The sequence below is a fragment of the Schistocerca serialis genome, chromosome 6 (assembly GCF_023864345.2).
Source record: "Schistocerca serialis cubense isolate TAMUIC-IGC-003099 chromosome 6, iqSchSeri2.2, whole genome shotgun sequence".
In the NCBI taxonomy this organism is placed as follows: Eukaryota; Metazoa; Arthropoda; class Insecta; order Orthoptera; family Acrididae; genus Schistocerca; species Schistocerca serialis.
Window position 1 is genome coordinate 222,167,305 of NC_064643.1, and position 20,447 is coordinate 222,187,751.

At 43.1% G+C, this 20,447-nt stretch overlaps 1 protein-coding gene and 1 non-coding gene across 2 annotated transcripts in view; both read right to left on the reverse strand.

The window, feature by feature from the left end:
• Window positions 1-20,447, reverse strand: part of LOC126484771 (LIM/homeobox protein Lhx2-like) — a 687,897-nt gene that overhangs the window by 137,205 nt on the left and 530,245 nt on the right. The window contains exon 4 of the mRNA XM_050108368.1: window positions 3,576-3,841. Within this exon, the coding sequence (XP_049964325.1) occupies window positions 3,576-3,841 (266 nt within the window). The remainder of the gene's footprint in view (window positions 1-3,575; window positions 3,842-20,447) is intronic.
• Trnaa-cgc (transfer RNA alanine (anticodon CGC)) lies at window positions 10,677-10,749 on the reverse strand. The gene has a single exon. It is a non-coding gene; the product is annotated as a tRNA-Ala (tRNA).

The window sequence follows — 20,447 nt, forward strand, 5'->3', positions numbered from 1 at the left end:
GGTCCCCTTGTATGTCACGACTAGCCTTGCACTTTTGCGCGCTTCAGTAAGATGAAATGAGTCTCTGAGTAGAAAGTTCCGATAGCACTACGTAGGCATATTTTTTTCAAACTCCGATCGGTCGCGAACTGAAAATCCGGGGAGGTTGGTGCAGATACATTGCGCAGTGTCTTGAGTACGCCGGTCTATAGCGTCGAGATGCACTTTTCAGTTATGAGTGCACAATGAGTACGTAAAGATACGTAGAAAATAGTTTCCTGCGAAGTGTGAAGCCCTGCTGAGAGTTTTCGCCTGATTTCATGCACCCCACATAACGTAACTGCCATACGTTTCCTTCTTCATGACTATTCTCGGCCGCATAGTGCAGGTGCAACGAAAAAGCTCCTGCAATGTTTCCGAAGGGAAATGTTTGATCATCTACCAAACATCACGGACTTGGGTCCCTCTGATTTTCATCTTTTCGCTCACATGAACCAGTGGACAGCATTTTGGCAGAGATGAAAAGCTGCAGACCAGTGCATAGATTTGGCGGAAAGCACAGGCGGCTGCATTATATGACGAGGCTGTTCGAAACTTTGCACAATGCTACGACTGATGTCTAACAAGGAGACCTTAAGAGTCTTGGAAATTCAAATCGGGATGAGCTTTCATAGGTTGGTAGTATACCTCAAGGGTGTCGACCCACAAAATCTGTAAAGCGCACTAGCCAGAAGATACCCAGAAAAAGGGCTCTGAAGTTTTACGAGTTCCTCTATACTGATCAAATTAATGCATTATGGCAGCACAACGAAATGGCAGCGTTTGTAGCGGAATCACTTGGAACGTGGGCTATCCAGGTTCGATCCAACATTCTGTAACTTTCTATTTTGACTTATAATTGTTTTCAACATTATGATAACTTTTATGTAAACTTAATGACCGAAAGTTTTACCAGTCAAATCATAAAATTTTGTTTTATTTATGATGAAAACAAGAAGCTTGAACTAACGTGCCAGTTCACTCTTGACTTCCGCGGGGCTGGAGCGTTCTGTACTGTGAAATATCATCGAACATTTTAAAATATTGTGAATTAAACACGTATATTAACGATGACATCAGGGAAGTATCAAGGACTTGCAGATGAAATCAGTCAAGATTTGTTATGCATGTCGAAGGCGATTTAAAATACGCGATCGTTTATTACGAAAGCTTACTTGTTCATTGGTTCAAATGGTTCAAATGGCTCTGAGCACTATGGGACTTAACATCTGTGGTCATCAGTCCCCTAGAACTTAGAACTACTTAAACCTAACTAACCTAAGGACATCACACAACACCCAGACATCACGAGGCAGAGAAAATCCCTGACCCCGCCGAGAATCGAACCCGGGAACTTGGCTTGTTGAAAATAATTTGGTAAATTCGGAATCTACATCTACATTTATACTCCGCAAGCCACCCAACGATGTGTGTCGGAGGGCACTTTACATGCCACTGTCATTACCTCCCTTTCCTGTTCCACTCGCGTATGGTTCGCGGGAAGAACGACTGCCGAAAAGCCTCCGTGCGAGCTCGACTCTCTCTAATTTTACATTTGTGATCTCCTCAGGAGGTGTAAGTAGGGGGGAGCAATATATTCGATACCTCATCCAGAAACGCACCCTCTCGAAACCTGGATAGCGAGCTAGACCGCGATGCAGAGCGCCTCTCTTGCAGAGTCTGCCACTTGAGTTTGCTAAACATCTCAGTAACGCTATCACGCTTACCAAATAACCCTGTGACGAAACGCGCCGCTCTTCTTTGGATCTTCTCTATCTCCTCTGTCAACCCGACTTGGTGCGGATCCTACACTGATGAACAATAGTCAAGTATAGGTCGAACGAGTGTTTTGTAAGCCACCTCCTTTGTTGATGGACTACATTTTCTAAGGACTCTCTCAATGAATCTCAACCTGGCACCCGCCTTACCAACAATGTTTGACGTCAATTTCTCGTGAAGCAATGTTGTCGGATGAAGATATTTACGAACATACTATGGACATGCTGAGTGAAAAAGTACTTATGATTTATGATGAATTTGCTCATTAAAATGAAAGCTGTGACGAGGAATCATTTGCAAAAGTCGACGACTATCTGTCATCAGATGAATATGAACCAGCAGAGGAAAAAAAGAAGAGAAGTAGACCATCTTTCTCTGGATTACATGATTAAAATTGTTGATACCACATAGGGTCACCTTACGTGGATGAGGCCAGAAATTCTATTTAAAAGTTGTTATAATTTTCAAAATAATTGCTCTAAAAAAATAAAAATATTTCCGAACGTAGGGTGAATCTTGATCGCTCGCGCGGCGATCGAGTCTGCTACAGGTGCAGTCATTTTGCTGTGCTGCCTTAGTATATAAAGTGGCTGCTATATAGGCTGCACATAAAACTATAGAGCCCTTTTTCTCGGTATATTCTGACTAGTGGACTTCACAACTGTTATGGACGAAAACCTTTGAGGTAAACTACTAACCTGAACTGAATTTCCGAGAATGTAAGGTCCCCTTTTAAGTCGGAACGGCAGCTATGTAGAGAAGTAGCTGGAGCATGTAGCTAAATGCTGAAAATTAAACTTTTCTTATTTTCACTGTGCCTTCCATTTCGCAATCAGAGCCTCAATATAGCCCTCGCTAATAGCCCCGGCGTAATAGTGGCGCCTTGATTTCTAATGTATGCAACCCTCAACACTGAACTCGTGCTCATTCCGTTACTCATCCCTAGAAGGCAGCTTTGAATTTGCCAGAAGTAACACCGACAGGCGTTCTAAAACGAAACGGGTTTTTCCTATCGTCGAGTAGAGCACGCCGGTTCCCGTGACCCGTTTCAGTCAGTTTCAAAGAGTGAAGGAATGGCAGAGAGCGATTCTGCTACAAGTGCAGCCATTTTACTGTGCTGCCTTAGAATATAAATTGACTGCTATATAAGCTGCACATAAAACTTAAGAGCCCTTATATTCTGTCTAGTGCGCTTCACAACTTCTATGGACAGGCACCTTTGAGGTAAATTACTAACCTGAACTGAATTTCCGAGACTGTAAGGTCCCCTTGTAAGAGGGATCGGCAGCTATGTAGAGAGGTAGCTGGAACATGTAAATAAATGCTGAAAATTAAACATTTTCTTTTTATTTTGACTGTGGCTTCAATTTCGCAATCAGAGCCACAAAGAATATAGCCCTCGCTAATAGCCCTGGCGTAATAGTGGCGCCTTGATTTCTAATGTATGCAACCCTCAACACAGAACTCTTGCTCGCTCCGTTACTGATCCCTAGAAGGCCAGAAATAACACCGACAGGCGTTTTAAAACGAAGCGAGTTTTTTCCTATCGCCGAGTAGAGCACGCCCGTTCCCCGCGTCAGTTTCTCGGAGTGAAGGAATGGCGAGTGGTGTGCCGGAAGGGCGTTGGCGGCAGCAGTGGCGGACTTGCCTGGCGGCCGGCGGCGCCGCCTGGAGCCGTGCGGCCGTGCGGCCGTGCGGGTACCGACCTGCTCAGTCCCGGCTGCGCCTCGGCCTGCCGACCTTGCCCTTGCGCGCTGGCGCGCCTGCCGCTCCCGCACCTGCCGCCGCCGCCGCCGCCGCAGCCGCCGCCGCCGCCGCCGACGCCACCGCCGAGCCCTTGAGCAGCTTGTGCCAGTCCTGCTCGCACACCAGGCTGCCGGCCAGCAGGCAGTAGCGGTCCCCGGGCACCAGCTGCCCGCCGCACTTGGAGCACGCGAAGCACTTGAGGTGGAACACGTGGTGCTGCGGCCCGGCGCGCATCACGAACTCCGACGCGGGGATCGTCTGGCCGCACGCCGAGCACGCCCCGCTGCTGCCGAACAGCCTGCAACCACACAAACAGGGCCGCCGTCAGCACACCGCCGCTGCTACCTGCAATACACTCTACACTCTACACGTAAATACGACGCAGCAGCATGTCGCCAATCGATAGAGGAAAGTGCCGTAAACTGGATTCCCCTCCCCGAAGTGGATCCGATGGTCTCTTGGCGCGGCACTCTTCTGAACTCTTGTGGAGCCAAGGGAAAATACTCTGAAGCGCCAAAGAAACTGGTATAGGCATGCGTATTCAAGTACAGAGATATGTAAACAGGCAGGATATGGTGCTACAGTCAGCATCGCCTATGTAAGACAACAAGTGTGTGGCGCAGTTGTTGGATCCATCACTATTGCTACAATGGAGAGTAGTCAAGATTTAAGTGAGTTTGAACGTCAGCGCACGAGCGATGGGTCACAACATCTCTGCGATAGCGATGAAGCGGGGACTTTCCAGTACGACCACTTCACGAGTGTACCGTGTGCTGTAACCTTCTCCACCAGACATCACGGCGCCTAGAGTATCAGCAACCAAACTGACAGCCTGCAGCCGCGGGTTGCCTGCATCTCAGGCACACCGAAGCACTACACAACCGACAGGCTATATTGATGAACGGCCACAACAACAACAACAACAACAACAACACCCCAGCGAAGACACCAGCGGCCACCAGGGGCCACTACGGGCCCACATAAACATAAGGAAGAGGTCGCTGAAGATCCTGGAATTATTTTCACACGTCAAACCACGCGATGGAAAATAGTTCCGAGGTACTCAGCCGTCAAAGCACTATAAAGGCCGGGTCTCGGCCGCACGTCGTGATTTCATCGACCGCCAGCAGACGTGGATAGCTACCGCCCCGGCAGCTCGGCTTGGATCTTCTTACTGATCTCTGGATTAGGCTTGGTATATCGGAGAAGTCTCCGGCGGAGACTAGTAGGAAATTATTGCAGTTGTTTTCTTTATTATTCTGGTATGTAGTTGTGATTCGAAGACGGATCACTGTTTTGTGTTGGTGTAATCCTTGGAGAATTTGTTTTGGTTAATTGAACAGTCCAATAAATTTGTTCCGGACTTTGATCTTTAGTTTCTTCTGCTTACGCACACATATCACAGTGGATATCAAGAATCCGGAAAAACATCAAATCTCCGACATCATAGTGGCCGGAGAAAGATCCTGGAAGAACGGGACCAACATCTTTCTTTCTTTTGCTCGTGCCTTTTTCCCGCAGTGATGCACTGTCGGCATGGTTAATCGGATTTGGCAAGGTTAAGTTAAGGAGTGGCCAAATGCCCTTCCTACCGCCACCCCGTACCCCCGGGACGGAATTAGTGTACCCCAACTGTCTGCGTCTAGTGTAATCCATGGAATAGTGTGCGAGCCATGGAACTGAGGCGGGACGTGGGGACCAGCTCAGTATTCACCTAGTATCATGTGGAAAACCATCTAAAAAACCAGTGGCCGAGCGGTTCTAGGCGCTACAGTATGGAACCGCGCGACCGCTAAGGTCGCAGGTTCGAATCCTGCCTCGGGCATGGATGTGTGTGATGTCCTTAGGTTAGCTAGGTCTAAGTAATTCTAAGTTCTATGGGATTGATGACCTCAGATGTAAAGTCCCATAGTGCTCAGAGCCATATGAACCTAAAAAGCACATCCAGGCCGGCCGGCACTCCGACCTCCGTCGGTAATCCGCCGGGCGGATTCGATCCGGGGTCAGCGCGCCAACCCGAGTCCAGGAAGCAGCGCATTAGCGCTCTCGGCTAACCTGGCGGGTAAGAAAGTGGCCAACAACAACCGAAGAGACTCGTTCAACGTGACAGAAGAGCAAACCTTCGGCAAATTGCTGCAGATTTCAATGCTGGCCCATCAACAAGTGTCTGCGTGCGAACCACTCAACGAAACATCATCGATTTGGGCTTTCTGAGTCGAAGGCCTTCCCGCGAACCCTTGGTGACTGCACGACACAAAGCTTTACGCTTTGCCTGAGCCCGTCAACACCGACATTAGATTGTTGCTGACTGGAAATATGTTGCTTGCTCGGACGAGACTCGTTTCAAATTGTTTCGAGCAGAAGGAAGAGTATGGGTACGGAGACAACCTCATGAATTTATGGACCTTGCATGTCAGCAGGGAACTGTTCAAGCTGGTGGTGGCTCTGTAACTGTGTGGTGCGTGTGCAGTTTAAGTGATATCGGACTCTTAATACGTCTAGATACGGCTCTGACAGGTGACACGTGTGTAAGCATTGTGTCTGTCCATTCATGTCCACTGTGCGTTCCAACGGACTTGGGCAATTCCAGGAGAACAATGCGACACCCCACATGTCCAGAATTACTACAGAGTGGCTCCAGGAACACTCTTCTGAGTTTACACTTCCGCCGGCCACCAAACTCCGCAGGCATGAACATTATTGAGCATAGCTGGGATGCCTTGCAACGTACTGTTCGGAAGAGATCTCCAACCCCCTCGTACTCTTACGGATTTATGGACAGCCCTGCAGCATTCATGGTGTCAATTCTCTCCAGCGCTACTTCAGACATTAGTCGAGTCCGTTTCACGTCGCGTAGTGGCACTTCTGCCTCCTCTCGGGACCCCTACATGATATTAGGTCGGTGTAGCAGTTTCTTTCAATCTTCAGTGTAGTACAAGGTATGTGAGGAAAGTAATGACACTGACAACACTGCGATCGATCTGGCAACTCTGTTTTGTTCTACTTGTGTCGACCGGTGTGTTCATCCATTCCAGATGTTCAGTTCGAGTTTCATCTTCATACAGCCATTACGTGTTTTTTTTAGAGCGTCGTGAGTGGAGTTTGTTTCTGTTGTGTGTTACTAAAATGGAACAAGGGAATTTAGACCAATGTTACGAGTACAAATTTTTTCATTAAACTAAGAAAACCCGCTTATTTTACCTTTCAGAAGTTGAAACATGCCAACGGGTAACATCAAGAGTACAAGTTGCTGGTGGATATAAATCATTTTTGGGAGGTCCAGCACACGTTGAATACATACCTCTCTCAGGGAGACCATCGACTTCGAAAATCAACCAAAACGTAGAACGTGTGCGTGGTCTTGAGACACCAGACCGACGTTCTTTTAAGAAAAGGACTTGTTCATCACTTTCGCCGAACATCAAATTTTCACAGATGATTTGCACATTTCACCCCCACTTCCCCCTCACTATGACACGGAAGCCAGAAGTTTTATTCAGTAAAGCTCCACTCGCCTGAATTGTGGCAAAATGATACCCTAAAATCACACAACTAAACAGAAAGACAACTGAAGAAACGGGTGCGCTGAGATTCTTGAGAGGACTGCCAGAGACTGGTTCAGTCGTGTGATCACAGGTGATGAATCCTGGATGTTTAAGTACGATGCTAAGAGAAAGCGGCGACGTAAGGAGTGTCACATTGAGACATTTCCTAGACCGTAAAAATCACTAATGAGCAAATCAAAGAGTAAAACAATGCTCATCTGCTGTTTTGACAGAAGGGGTATCGAGCATAAAGAATTTGTTCCTCCACGACAAACTGTCAGTCAAGTGTTTTGCAAAGACGTTCTTGAAAGGCTCAGGAAGAAGTGAATCTAGTGGATCTGACACTGCAGACAAACGGATGCTGCGTCATGACAGTGCCCCAGGTCACTCAGCCTCTTCCATCACAGAAATTTTGGCCTCGTAAGGCAGTCCTGTTGTTTCACAACCCCCTATGAATCTGATCTGAAGTCTTGTGACTCTTTTCTTTTCCAGAAATTACAAAATTCTAAAAGGACGTCATTTTGGGACTCTGGAGAAAATTCAAGAGAATGTGAGAGACATGTTTAAAAGTCCTGCCATTTGAAGCCTTTCAGCGCTGCTATCAAGACTGGGAACAATGATTCCGCCGGTGAATGGCTACCGAAGGGAACTACTTTGAAGGGGACAATGTCGTTGTTTGAAGAGAATAAAAACTTTGGTAGATAAAAAATCTATCTCATTATTTTTCTCACACACGTCGTACACTGCACAAAAGAATTAAAGGGTCACTGTGTTGAAACCGCTGTGACATGGAAGACAGTAATTTTATTCAGTGTAGCGCCACTCGCCTGTATTGTGTTGATGCGGTCGCCTGCCCAGAGGTGTTCAGGCACTCATCAAGGCTAGTCTATGTACACGTACATTCGATTTTGACAACGATTTTTCAAAATCACTAAGTGTCAGGTTTTACAGAACATCCTCTTGTAATAACTGTTATGTTTTTCAAGAGTAAAATGTAAATGGCGCACAAATTATTAAGTAAATATTACATGCTTTTAATCATAAGCAAATGGGACCAGTTTCGGGCACTTTCCTCTACTGACATGTTTGGCTATTTTTTATTATTTACCAGCTGTGGCTAAATGCAGTGCAAGGTGTCTTTCTAAGTAGATACAGATATGCAAAGTAGTACATTTACATGTAGAAAATAAAAGAAAGAACAACTTTTTGTTCATTAAATTAAATTTGAAAAATTTTAAGTGCTTTTGATATACAGTATGTTTAGTCTTTCTGTCTTCTGTAAAAACATTCCTGAGTAAAATAAGACAGATTGTGGTTGGTTGGTTGGTTTTGGGGAAGGAGACCAGACAGCGTGGTCATCGGTCTCATCGGATTAGGGAAGGATGGGGAAGGAAGTCGGCCGTGCCCTTTCACAGGAACCATCCCGGCATTTGCCTGGAGCAATTTAGGGAAATCACGGAAAACCTAAATCAGGATGGCCGGACGCGGGATTGAACCGTCGTCCTCCCGAATGCGAGTCCAGTGTCTAACCACTGCGCCACCCCACTCGGTACAGATTGTGCTTCATACTTTTAAGTATGCCAAGTCGACTAATTACGAAAAAGAAATAACAACAGGCCGTTTCCGGGCCTCTTCTCATTCTCAACATTACTCGTAACGACAGTGGGGGTATCTTACTTCCAAAGCATTCTTATGTAAATAATGTGTCATGCATATACTACATTTAGTTTAAATTCGTTCCTGAGTTTCGCTATTATCTAATTCCTTTCACCCGAAATACTCTGCCATAGGCCTACTATGGGTGTCTTATTGCCAGAGTAAATTTTTCCAAATAGTAAGTGATATGAGAGTCAATTATGGTAGAAATGCCTCCAGGCAATACAGAAATATGTTGATATGTCACTTCTTTGAACCTACGCCCCCCCCCCCTTTCCTCTTCTAACCAGCAACTCAGGGAATCAAACATCGCGATGACTCACCATGAAGTCTAACTAAGGATTTGATACCAGTATAGGTGATTATTAAATATTCTTACACGTGATATCTTCTCATCCCCACCCCCATCTGTAAGGATAGTTAGGGAGTATTACCGAACAATATTTTTTAGAAATAAATATAAATCAATGTGTCATGTAGATACAAAACTAATTGGAATTGCTGCAGACATTACTGAGCTAAGCTTCTGTGTACTCACTTTTTCACCCTTACCCTTGTTGGTGGCGAGTGGTTCTTACCCTCACAGAAACATTCGCTTATGCGCATGCAACAACTCACCAAAGTTTCATTGTAATCAGGTGACTGGTATAGGATCTAATAGGAGACGAACAAACAATTATTCATTTGTATATATTAGGGTTTTTCATTTGCAACTACTTTTTCTTGATTCATCAGCATTCTGACTGTTTTGATGGGTCTGCCACCCATTCCTCTCCAGTGCCAATCTCTTCATCACAGAGCAGTACTAGGAACCTACGTCCTCAACTATCTGCTGGATGTGTTCCAGTCTCTGTCTTCTTAAAAAACAACAAAATTTTATTTATATTTCAACCTTAAATTGTTATTTTGAAAAGTACCATTGTTTGTAAATGTTGTAGATAAAACAAAAGAAAAGAAAACTGCAAAAAGATGAAAAACGAAAACTGTAAGATGTACGACCTGTTTTAAACATCAGGTAACAGGTCTATAATTTGGCAATAAATAAATAAATAAATAAAATAAAAAATAAATTTGTCTTCCTCTACAGTTTTTGCCCTCTACAGCTCCCTCTAGTAACATGGACGTCGTTCTCTCATGTCTTAACAGATGTCCTATCATCCTGCCCTTCTCCTTGTCTCTGTTTTACACATATTCCTTTCCTCTCTGATGCTGCGCAGAACCTCCTCATTCCTTACCTTCTCACTCCTAATTTTCAACATTCATCTGTAGTACCACATCTCAAATACTTCCATTCACTTATGTTCCTGTTTTCCCACAGCCCATGTTTCACTACTGTACCTTCCTCAAATTATGGCCTATATTTGATATTAGTAGACTTCTCTTGGCGAGGAATGCCAGCTTTGCCACTGTTAGTCTGCCTTTGATGTCCTCCCTGCTCCGTCCGTCATTGGTTATTCTGCTGCCTAGGTAGTAGAATTCCGTAACTTCGTCTAATTGATGACTGTCGATCCTGAAGTTAAGTTTCTCGCTGTTCTCATTTCTGCAATTCCTCATTACTTTCGTCTTTCTTCGAATTACCCTCAACCCATATTCTATCATCATTAGACTGTCCATTCCATTCTGCAAATCATGTAATTCTTCTTCACTTTCACTCAGGAGGGCAATGTCATCAGCGAATCGTATCACTGATATCCTTTCACCTTGAATTTTAGTTCCACTCCTGAACTTTTCTTTTATTTCCATCATTGCTGCTTCGATGATGGTGGTGGTGGTTAGTGATTAACGTCCCGTCGCCAACGAGGTCATTAGAGACGGAGCGCAAGCTCGGGTTAGGGAAGGATTGGGAAGGAAATCGGCCGTGCCCTTTCAAAGGAACCATCCCGGCATTTGCCTGAAACGATTTAGGGAAATCACGGTAAACCTAAATCAGGATGGCCGGAGACGGGATTGAACCGTCGTCCTCCCGAATGCGAGTCCAGTGTGCTAACCACTGCACCACCTCGCTCGGTACTGCTTCGATGTACAGATTGAACGGTAGGGGCGAAAGAATATATACCTGTCAAACAACCTTTTTAATCCAAGCATTCCATTCTTGGTCGTCCACTCGTATTATTCCATCTTGGCTCTCACTATATCTTAGCCCTATTATTCTCAGAATTCCGAACATCTTGCATCATTTTACATTGTCGAACGTTTTTTCCCTCAGATCGACAAATCCTATGGACGTGTCTTGATTTTTATTTAGTCTTGCTTCCATTATCAACCGCAAAGTTATAATTGCCGCTATGGTGCCTGGTGGTAAGTTTTATAAATCTTTAAAGTTGAAAATGCATATATTATTACTGTTACCTGAAGCTACAACCATCGTTTCAAGGCCTCAAGTACACAGTTATTTGTAAGTACCTCTACAATTTCAGAACACGACAGCGCGAAAACTACTAGACAGAAAAAAACAGGCACTTATCAGTAGATAGAGCGTCTCTCCAAGTTTCTAATTCACATTACGGGTGCTCAGTACGAGCCTGTATGACGTCAACACGTGCGCGCAATTCATTAAAGTCGCTGTCGTTGCGTCTTCTCGGGGAGCAACGTCAGCTACCCGCTTTGGTAAGCTGTTCATTGGGTTGTATATCTGTAGGTGCGAACTATTTCGATGTAACAGTACAGAGCGGATGATCTGTCTGCACGTCCCGACATGTCTGAACCCAGGTGTGGCTGCGCCACGGTGTGTATTACAGATAGAAACTTGAAGACGTCCTCCATCTACCGACACGCGCCGCTTTTCTGTATGCCTTGTTTTTCTGAAACCTTTGATGTCCTTATGGATAACCCTGTTTTGTAACCCATCCATTTCCTTTTTAATAATTTAGGAAAAAGTCAGTTTCATTTACCTATTTCGATGAATATTATTTGATTTCTGTAACAGCCTATAACGCATTTTTGGTTAAAGACTTTCATGTAATGTTCGTTTTTTACTTAACTGCAGATACATATTTGTCAAATGTGTTTACAGTAGTAATACCTGGCGAGTTTACGTCACGGACAATTTTGTGTGTGTGTGTGTGTGTGTGTGTGTGTGTGTGTGTGTGTGTGTGTGTGTGTGTGCGAGCACGCGCGCGTGCGCACGCGTGTGTCTCAATTGCAATAATATCTGCTGTGAAAACAGCACCGTTCTCACTATGATTGTCCTGGCACTGTGAAGTTTGCACTACAGAATTATACCTGTTCTGTCAAGTTAATTTTTATATTTTGCAAAAACAGACATAATGTCTTATGGGATAACAGCAATCAGTGATTTTATAATGTTACTTTAAATCCGTCTTGATTGCAAATTTTTTTTTTTTATTATTCATATGACCGGTTTCGGTTCATTCAGAACCATCTTCAGATCTGTCAAAATAATTATGCTAATTTACTATTTCACGAAAGCAAATCTTTTTCATCCTATCTTATCAACATCAAATGTACCAGAACGTACCTGATATTTAAGTTACAGGAGTAACCCGTCCAATTCAGCAACTTTCACATGCTACGTCACATAAAATTGGTTGGCAGAGTGCACGTCATTTATATTAATTATAACACTATTACCGACAGGAAGCAGACCGTAGAAGAAAACAAGTTCACACCAGCACCATAGATATATAAATCGCCCTATGCCTGTTAGATCGTATAAAAATGATAATTTTACTGTTTTTTAATCCTGACAACTACAGATTTTAGCTTTGACATCTACATATTTTAATTAAATATTTTTAATATAAAAAAGATCTACTGAATACAGTATGTGCAAATGGAATGTAACAAATGTACCAGACGCCACCTGTCGGTAATAGTGTTATAATTAATATAAATGACGTGCACTCTGCCAACCAATTTTATGTGACGTAGCATGTGAAAGTTGCTGAATTGGACGGGTTACTCCTGTAACTTAAATATCAGGTACGTTCTGGTACATTTGATGTTGATAAGATAGGATGAAAAAGATTTGCTTTCGTGAAATAGTAAATTAGTATAATTATTTTTACAGATCTGAAGATGGTTCTGAATGAACCGAAACCGGTCATATGAATAATAAAAAAAAAATTTGCAATCAAGACGGATTTAAAGTAACATTATTAATTTTTATATCTTTACACGATTACACTTTTGCTTAACCGTACTGTGATCATATAATACTTCTTCTGTTTCAAGTAGGTATGTTTCATCACATTTAAGCTATCTTTTAATGACTTCATAATTTACTGTTTATACGGTAAAGACTGGCCAACGGTTGTGCTTGGTTACCCTTTTGCTGACGGATCAGACATGTTCATTATGAAATGGAATTGAAAGACAATTTTTCCATGATCATACACTGGAATTGAAGACAAAAATTTTTCGTAGACTAGAACCTGTATACGCAAAGTGCGCACACTGATTAGGGTTTTCTTTCCGTTGACACAGAAGTTATTAGAGATGGAAGACAAGTTCGGAGCAATAGAGAAGGGAATCGGCCTTGCCCTTTCGATCTAACCGTCCTGATATTACCCTTAAGCGATTTTGGGGAAAGTACGGAAACCGTAAATCTGGACAGCCGCACAGCTATTTGAATCGCCGTCCTCCAGAATACGGATCCAGTGTCATTGCTTCGAAAAGCTGTTGGCGAATGACCACTGCTGAGTTCCACCGTCTGCTAGATGAATGCTTTTGCATCCTTCGATGTGGAAATGCGTTAACCGAATGTTTATCTTGCTGCTGGGTGTGTGCCAACGCGCATACATGATGTTCATATGCTGTCTTGCAGTTTAGAATCAAATGAACACTTCCGCAAGATAAGATAATTGTGCTGTAATCGCCGACCAGACACAGAGGTAAATGTATGTAGAAACTAAAACAATAACGAAGGCTTGCCTTCAGAGAAGGCGAATGTATGTGCATGCGGTTTAGGGTATGGAAACCAGGGTCTAACGGAACTGTTACAAAAGTTGTTCCTAAGTAATTAGATTCTCGAGAAGAACCTTAACTTACTAGTCCGTTTCATACACATCCGCAGAAAACACTGGGAAATGTTAGGGAAGAATCTTCCTGCTGTAGAGACTTCGATCCAAGCCTTCATGAGAGACACTTTGCTATAGCTCAGAGGTCGCTCGGTATTTTGGTTCTGAGCAGTATGGTTATCAGTTAGAGCCATAGCCAGTAGAAGCCTGTCCTTGTCCGGCCCAGGGTCACATTCGAAACACACCAGTCACCTGCCGCCTTCACACTGCCACTCCTAGAGGCTGCCTTTCGCCAGTGCACATCGTGGACATAACGCAGCACCCACGCTGTGACAGGCCGATCAGCACTAGGTAATGACATGCAATTATGCAGTCCCATCACAGTCCATCTGTCAATGTTCCATTTGTCTAGGGGTAACAATAACAAATCACGGAAAGCAATAATGAGACCTTTTAATTAACATATTGGACATGTTATTGTCTTCTTAGTGTAATCATATTGCTAGAAATATTTTATTTTGTAGTATTGTCTGGTACACGATATCTGAAATTCTGTAAATTAGTGGTGGTGCAAACATAGCTTTCTGTGGAAAAACATGATTGCGTCGTACTCTATCTACATTCCTGCTGCTGGCACAACTAATTTGTTATTAATTTGCGTATGCTGCACATAAATGCAACTGTGTCACAGTTGATGAGCGTAATCCACTTTAACTGAACTGATTCACTGTGTATCTTTCTAAGTGAATCACACCAGCGCAGAGCTGGCATCCAACATGCGGAGTTAACGCAATAAATTCCATCAGTACATCATTGTTGCTGTGAACACAGGTATTTCAGTAATATCAGTGTTATTAACATTGTGTTATATAATTTCCTTATAAATACAACGTTCGTGTCAAATGGAAATAATGATATCCTAACAGAGTCATGCCAGCAGTACAGAAGAAATAAAATGTGGAGAAGTTGTTGATAGACCTGGGGAAGAACGAGAAATAACAGGATCAAGTTAGCAGAGTTAGTAGATTAAGATACAAAGAAAGTAAACTGTGTGGAGTTGAGCTAAGCTGGAACAGTGCCATCGGTGTGACAGAAATATTGGTCCGTTGTTGGACAGTGGGATAGAGAGGGATGCAACGTAGATCATAATGGACAAATATAACATGATTCTTGATCCTGTTTCAAGTAGCATACATGAACTGTTATGGACTTAATGACTTAGTTTATAGACATTTTCCAGTCTATTTTCATTTTTGACAGTTTAATGAAGTTTCAGTTTAATTATTTTATCGAAACTTATTATTTTCTCGCTTACGGAAAATAATTACTTATTTTTTAAGGGGAGTGCTGGAAAATGGGGCTTCGATCTCGAAATATTAGCCACCGAATAGATAAATGCGTATTTCAGCTACTGGAGAGTAGTTTTTTTTTCTTTTCAGGAAAAAGGAATCATGTAAAGATTTAACTTCCTGCACAAGCAGCAAGTTTTGGATTACTGAGTACTTCGTTCCACAGTCGTACGGTTGAAATGCGAAACGATATGGAGGGATGCTTAGTGCTGTGTACATGTACAACCAGGATGCTGCAAGTATCAGACGTAATATTGCAGCTATGGAATGATGATACATATTTGATACGCGAGGGAAGGTACTGAGGACATTAGTGAATAGGAACCCAATCAAACGTGCGGAGCGTCCTAACTGAGCTTAGGAAGACTCAAGATGTGTGTTGAACACACGTCTCGGACAGGAATTCAAGGCCGGAGTCATCTGGAGTTTTTACTGTTTGTGCACCACAAGAGTATAGATTCACGCTTGACCGTAATTCATCACAGATCCCTTGAGATAAATTCTTTCCGTGAGTGGAAAAGGACAATGGCACATCCATCTAAAAAGACTGTACAGCTACCGTCCTAAATCACTCATACTTATTCGTAGCAGAATCCTAAATCATATTGTGAGATCAAACAAAATAGCCTTCTCCCTAAAAATAAACAATGGTTCCGAAAACACTATGCGAAACACAGCTGGCGCTCTTCACACACTACAACATCATTACTGTGGATGACAGTCTTACGAAAAAAAATTCTGTGAAACAAGGCAAAAAAGTGCTTCGTTTTGTCCATGCAATAAATAGACAGTCTTGATGGAGATAGATTTATACGGAAATGACAAGATACAAACTTTATTATAATTTGAGAACCTATGTAATATGCAATCTACGTCATAGGAAGAGGAGGAAAACACGCGTTTAAAAGCAGCATTTAATCTAAGCAGTACACACCTAAAAGTAAACGCATTTTTAATCTATATAGCAAGGAGAATGTAGAACTACGTCATAGATGGGAAGCAGAGGGAAGCATTTTGTAAGAGCACTGTCAAACTTTTAAAAGAAATATTTCGTATGGCGAGAGAACGATAAAACCGTAGACTTGGGGGAAGCCGTGAATAGCCTCGCCAATTGGATTTATATACGCCAAGAATAGAAGACGTTTGCATAAGCTTGCAAAGACTGTGTGAGGAATAAAGAAATATGTTAAATTAGTGAAAAACTCTTTTCCTCATTATCTACAGCATTTTAAGTGCATGATGTATTCGAAAAATGAGGTAATACTTTAGTAATGGACAGAAAAAAACACAGTTACGTTTTATAATTTTCATTTATGTAATCGAGGATGGAAATAAAACACAAGATGTCAGGAAAGCGGTGGAAGTACGTTTTGTTACGCGAGAGCGAACGGCGTTAGCGTACCCAGCGAAGTAGCCAATATCGCAGAGTTGTCGCCGTTCTTTTGTCAAATTGACTATCCCGCTTTTATTAATATAATAATGGAGGTGAGCCATCTGTTCCGGTTTTAAACGGGGCGCTCCCGTAATCCATATGCAGCTCCATGTTCAAATTAGCAGCCAGCTCTCGTCTCTCTCCCCCCCCCCCCTATACCCCCATACCGTCGCCATCACCCCGTGTCACTACCTACCACCACCCCCTCCACCCCCATTCAACGCCCTCCTCGCCTCCCCCTCCCCACCTCACATCCACGTCCATCAGCCACACAACCCCGCAGACGAGATCCGCTCGACTCTCGTACGGCGAATACTTAATATTATACACGTCAATCATTCCAACCAATTTTAAAATTAAAAATTATCCCCACACCATCAAATATATTGAAAGCATCAAAGTGTAACGCGGTATAATTTAATTGGTAGTCGATTTAATTAGTACAGATAGGTCGGCTGCCGGCAACGCCACCGCAGCGGGAGCAAGCGCGCGCCAGCCATGGATGATGGAATCCAAATAATAAGTGATCTATACGGGTACAACAAAATGACGTAATAAATTTAGCTCGTGTAATATCTAGTCAAAAGGGCGACCGGCGCCGGGTTCGTCGTGTGCCGAGATTGTTGCGATACACAATGCAGCGGCAGCGCGCTCGCTCGCTCGCTCACACACACACACACACACACACACGCACACACACACACAAAGCCTAGCGCACGAGCCCATACGGCAGGTCCCCCGCCTATCCTTTCCACCGGCGCGCCATCTTGATTTAACGACGATAAAATTAAATTTGTCGGTTGTTATAATAAACGTGGTATTAATATTGGAGCAAGTACGTACTGCTTGCAATATGTTTACTGCTCCGTTAATAAATTTTCGACGCGGCGGCTGAATTCCTTATGAGCTATAAATATGACGACAGAATGCAATCGCATTGCTCCGCGACAGGTCGGCGCAGTATCACTAAAATTGTTGCTGCAGGCGTGTTATGCTGAGGCCTGCAGTAGCTAAACAGTACATGGTTCACAAACGGCATGATAGCTATACGGTAGAACGCAAAAGCTTCCACTGAGACTGCAGGCCGACAGACGGAGGGATTGTCTCTGTGGAAACTGGTCTGCTCAGTACTGTCATTTTTCGAACGTTAATAACGCCTCTTATGAGACTGTAAACTAGGACCATTCAACACGCTTCTGGTGTACGTCTGACTTATCTACATCAGAAGTTATTATTTTTTGTAATTTTCACTTTGCGAAGGGTGTATCTCAACTTTATATTTTGTACCTTTTCATTCTCATATTTGAGGTTTATGAGTTACCAGCTATATACAGTTTCAATAAAAAACATTTAATACTAAACCGGTTTAATACCAAAAAGGTGTTAACACGAAACAATACTGCCGTCCCGAAAAATTCTACTTAATAACATACTTTTTTTAACAGAACAGAAATATCGTTTAACACGAACAGATTCCCATAGTCAGACGACAGTAGCAAAGTCACACAGATTTTTTTCCGTTCCACCAAATAAAGTGAGCAATAGATGCTACTGTTGCTGTGATACCCTTGTCTTTGGGAACTTCCACTGTCGAAGATGCTGGATATTGTTTTATCCGCAATGGCAGAGACATTAGAAAATTTTCTACATTATTAGAATGGCCTGCAGTATCACTGGACGAATTTGTTACAACCGATATTGTTTGTTTGTACAGCGCCGATTATGACAGAAAAAGACATTTTAGAGAGGATTCAGAGTACAAATGATCGCATCGGTGTAGACGACAAAGACGATGACAACGAGTGTGAAGCTGACAACGAAATCAACACTGAAGCAGCTGTCTCGATTACCACATAAATTCTAAACATAAAAAGTATGCGCAGCTATTCAAATGCGTATACGAACGACGAAAAGAATAAAACAATGGACGCTGTCGAACAAAAAGTCGGCCTTCTGATGTTGAACAAGACATTATAAAAGTAAAAACAATTACAAGAGTATATCTTAAAAAAGCGAACGGAATTACTACACTGTAATAAACTTCGACTAGACCGAATATACAATTTTTCCGTATGAATCGTTCAACACGAAATTATTTTACCACGAAAAGAATATTTCATTCCCCTCAGTACCGTGTTAAACATTTTTCACTATATATAATTGACTTTAAGTCCCAGGTGCCTCTCCTGGCCTATTCAGCTGTAAGTTTACGGGTTACTAGTAACGCAAATGTACTCATCAAGTGAATAGCGTTTTCTAGAACTTTTTGTAACCCTTCTTCTTCTTTCTAAACATAATATTTGAAAATGACTTATTGAGGAGTGGAAACAGCTTACGATGCCATTTCCTGACATGCCTGACAGAGATGCATTGGGAGAATCCTCAGGCAGTGTAGTCTAAGCACGTAGGAGACAGTTTAGAAAACCAGCGTTTGACAGATACTTAAGTGCTGCTCATCAGTACGACACCCTTCTACACAGGATTGGCAGAGGAAATAGAGACGATACCAAAGAAGAGCAGCGCATTTGGTCACAGAACATTTACTAAGCGCGAGAGCATCGAGTAGACGCTGATCCAACTCCAGTTGCAGACGCTACAATAGAGGCGCTGTGCTTTATGGTATGGCGTTCTGCCAAAATTTCGAGAGCGTACGTTCCTAGAATAGTCCGCCAATATATTGCTTCCTCTGACGTACGTCTCGCGAAGAGAGCACAAAGGAAAAGAAAAACAGAGAGAGATTGTATAAGTAGGCTGTTTAGGTGTTTATATTGGTAACGTCACTTAGCGCTCTGTATGAAAATCACTGGCTGTGCTGTGTGCAGTGTGTGGCTGGTTGGCATTGTTGGAATATTTGCTATTGTAGTGTTGGGCAGTTGGATGTGAACAGCGCGTAGCGTTCCGCAGTTGGAGGTGAGCCGCCAGCAGTGGTGGATGTGGGGAGAGAGATGGCAGAATTTTGAGAGCGGACGATCCTGACGTATGCCCATCAGAAAGAGTAAATTTGTAACACTATATACGCCAATCAGTAGTTAGAATCCTTTATTTAGCTGGCAGTATTGGCGCTCGCTGTATTGCAGTAGTTCGAGTAACCAATATTTTTGTGAGGTAAGTGATTCATGAAAGGTAGAGGTTATTGTTAGTCACGGCCATTCTTTTGTAGGGATTATTGAAAGTCAGATGGCGTTGCGCTAAAAATATTGTGTGTCAGTTTAGTGATGATCAGAATAAGTAAAGAGAAAAATGTCTGAGTACGCTCAGTTTTGCTCAGCTGTTTGAAAATCAGGTATCGGAAGGGGTTTACCAGCACAGTAATTCATAATTTTTTCTAAGGGGGCGTTCCATAATTGGAGTTCACACGAAGGGGTAAGAGGGTTACCAACAATCGTTCTTTCGTGCACCATTCGCTACTGGAACAGGAAGGAAAATTACGATACTGCTGTGCGTGTGTTATTCTGAATTACGATGCAATGTTCCTTCTGACGTGCATGCAGGCTGACATTGGGCAGCCGACTATCAAGAAAATATCTCCTCATGTACGGGAATATACGTAATGGATGTACGAATATTGGGCGCAGACACGTGGTTGACGACACATCGAAGTTTGCTCGGATAGCCTAACACTTAGGTGACCGCTCGCGATTAGCGGGAAATCCGGGTTCGAGTCCCGGTCCGGCACATATATTCGTTATCGTCATCCTACTATGCAGCTATTGTCCATATTCGCAACTGCGAATACATTTCTTCGAAAGGAAAGAAGTGACTCGTACACGACGTATCCTCCTCCACACGCCAGAACGTGGCTTGTAGAGGATAGATGTTAATGTTGTGTGACCCCAGGCTGAAAGATACAGTAAAATAATTATATTCCTTTTTACTTAGCCCAAATTCTCTTAGTCTCCAACAGTTTTAGAATGAAGCCCCGCGCTTTGTCGGTGGAGGCCGC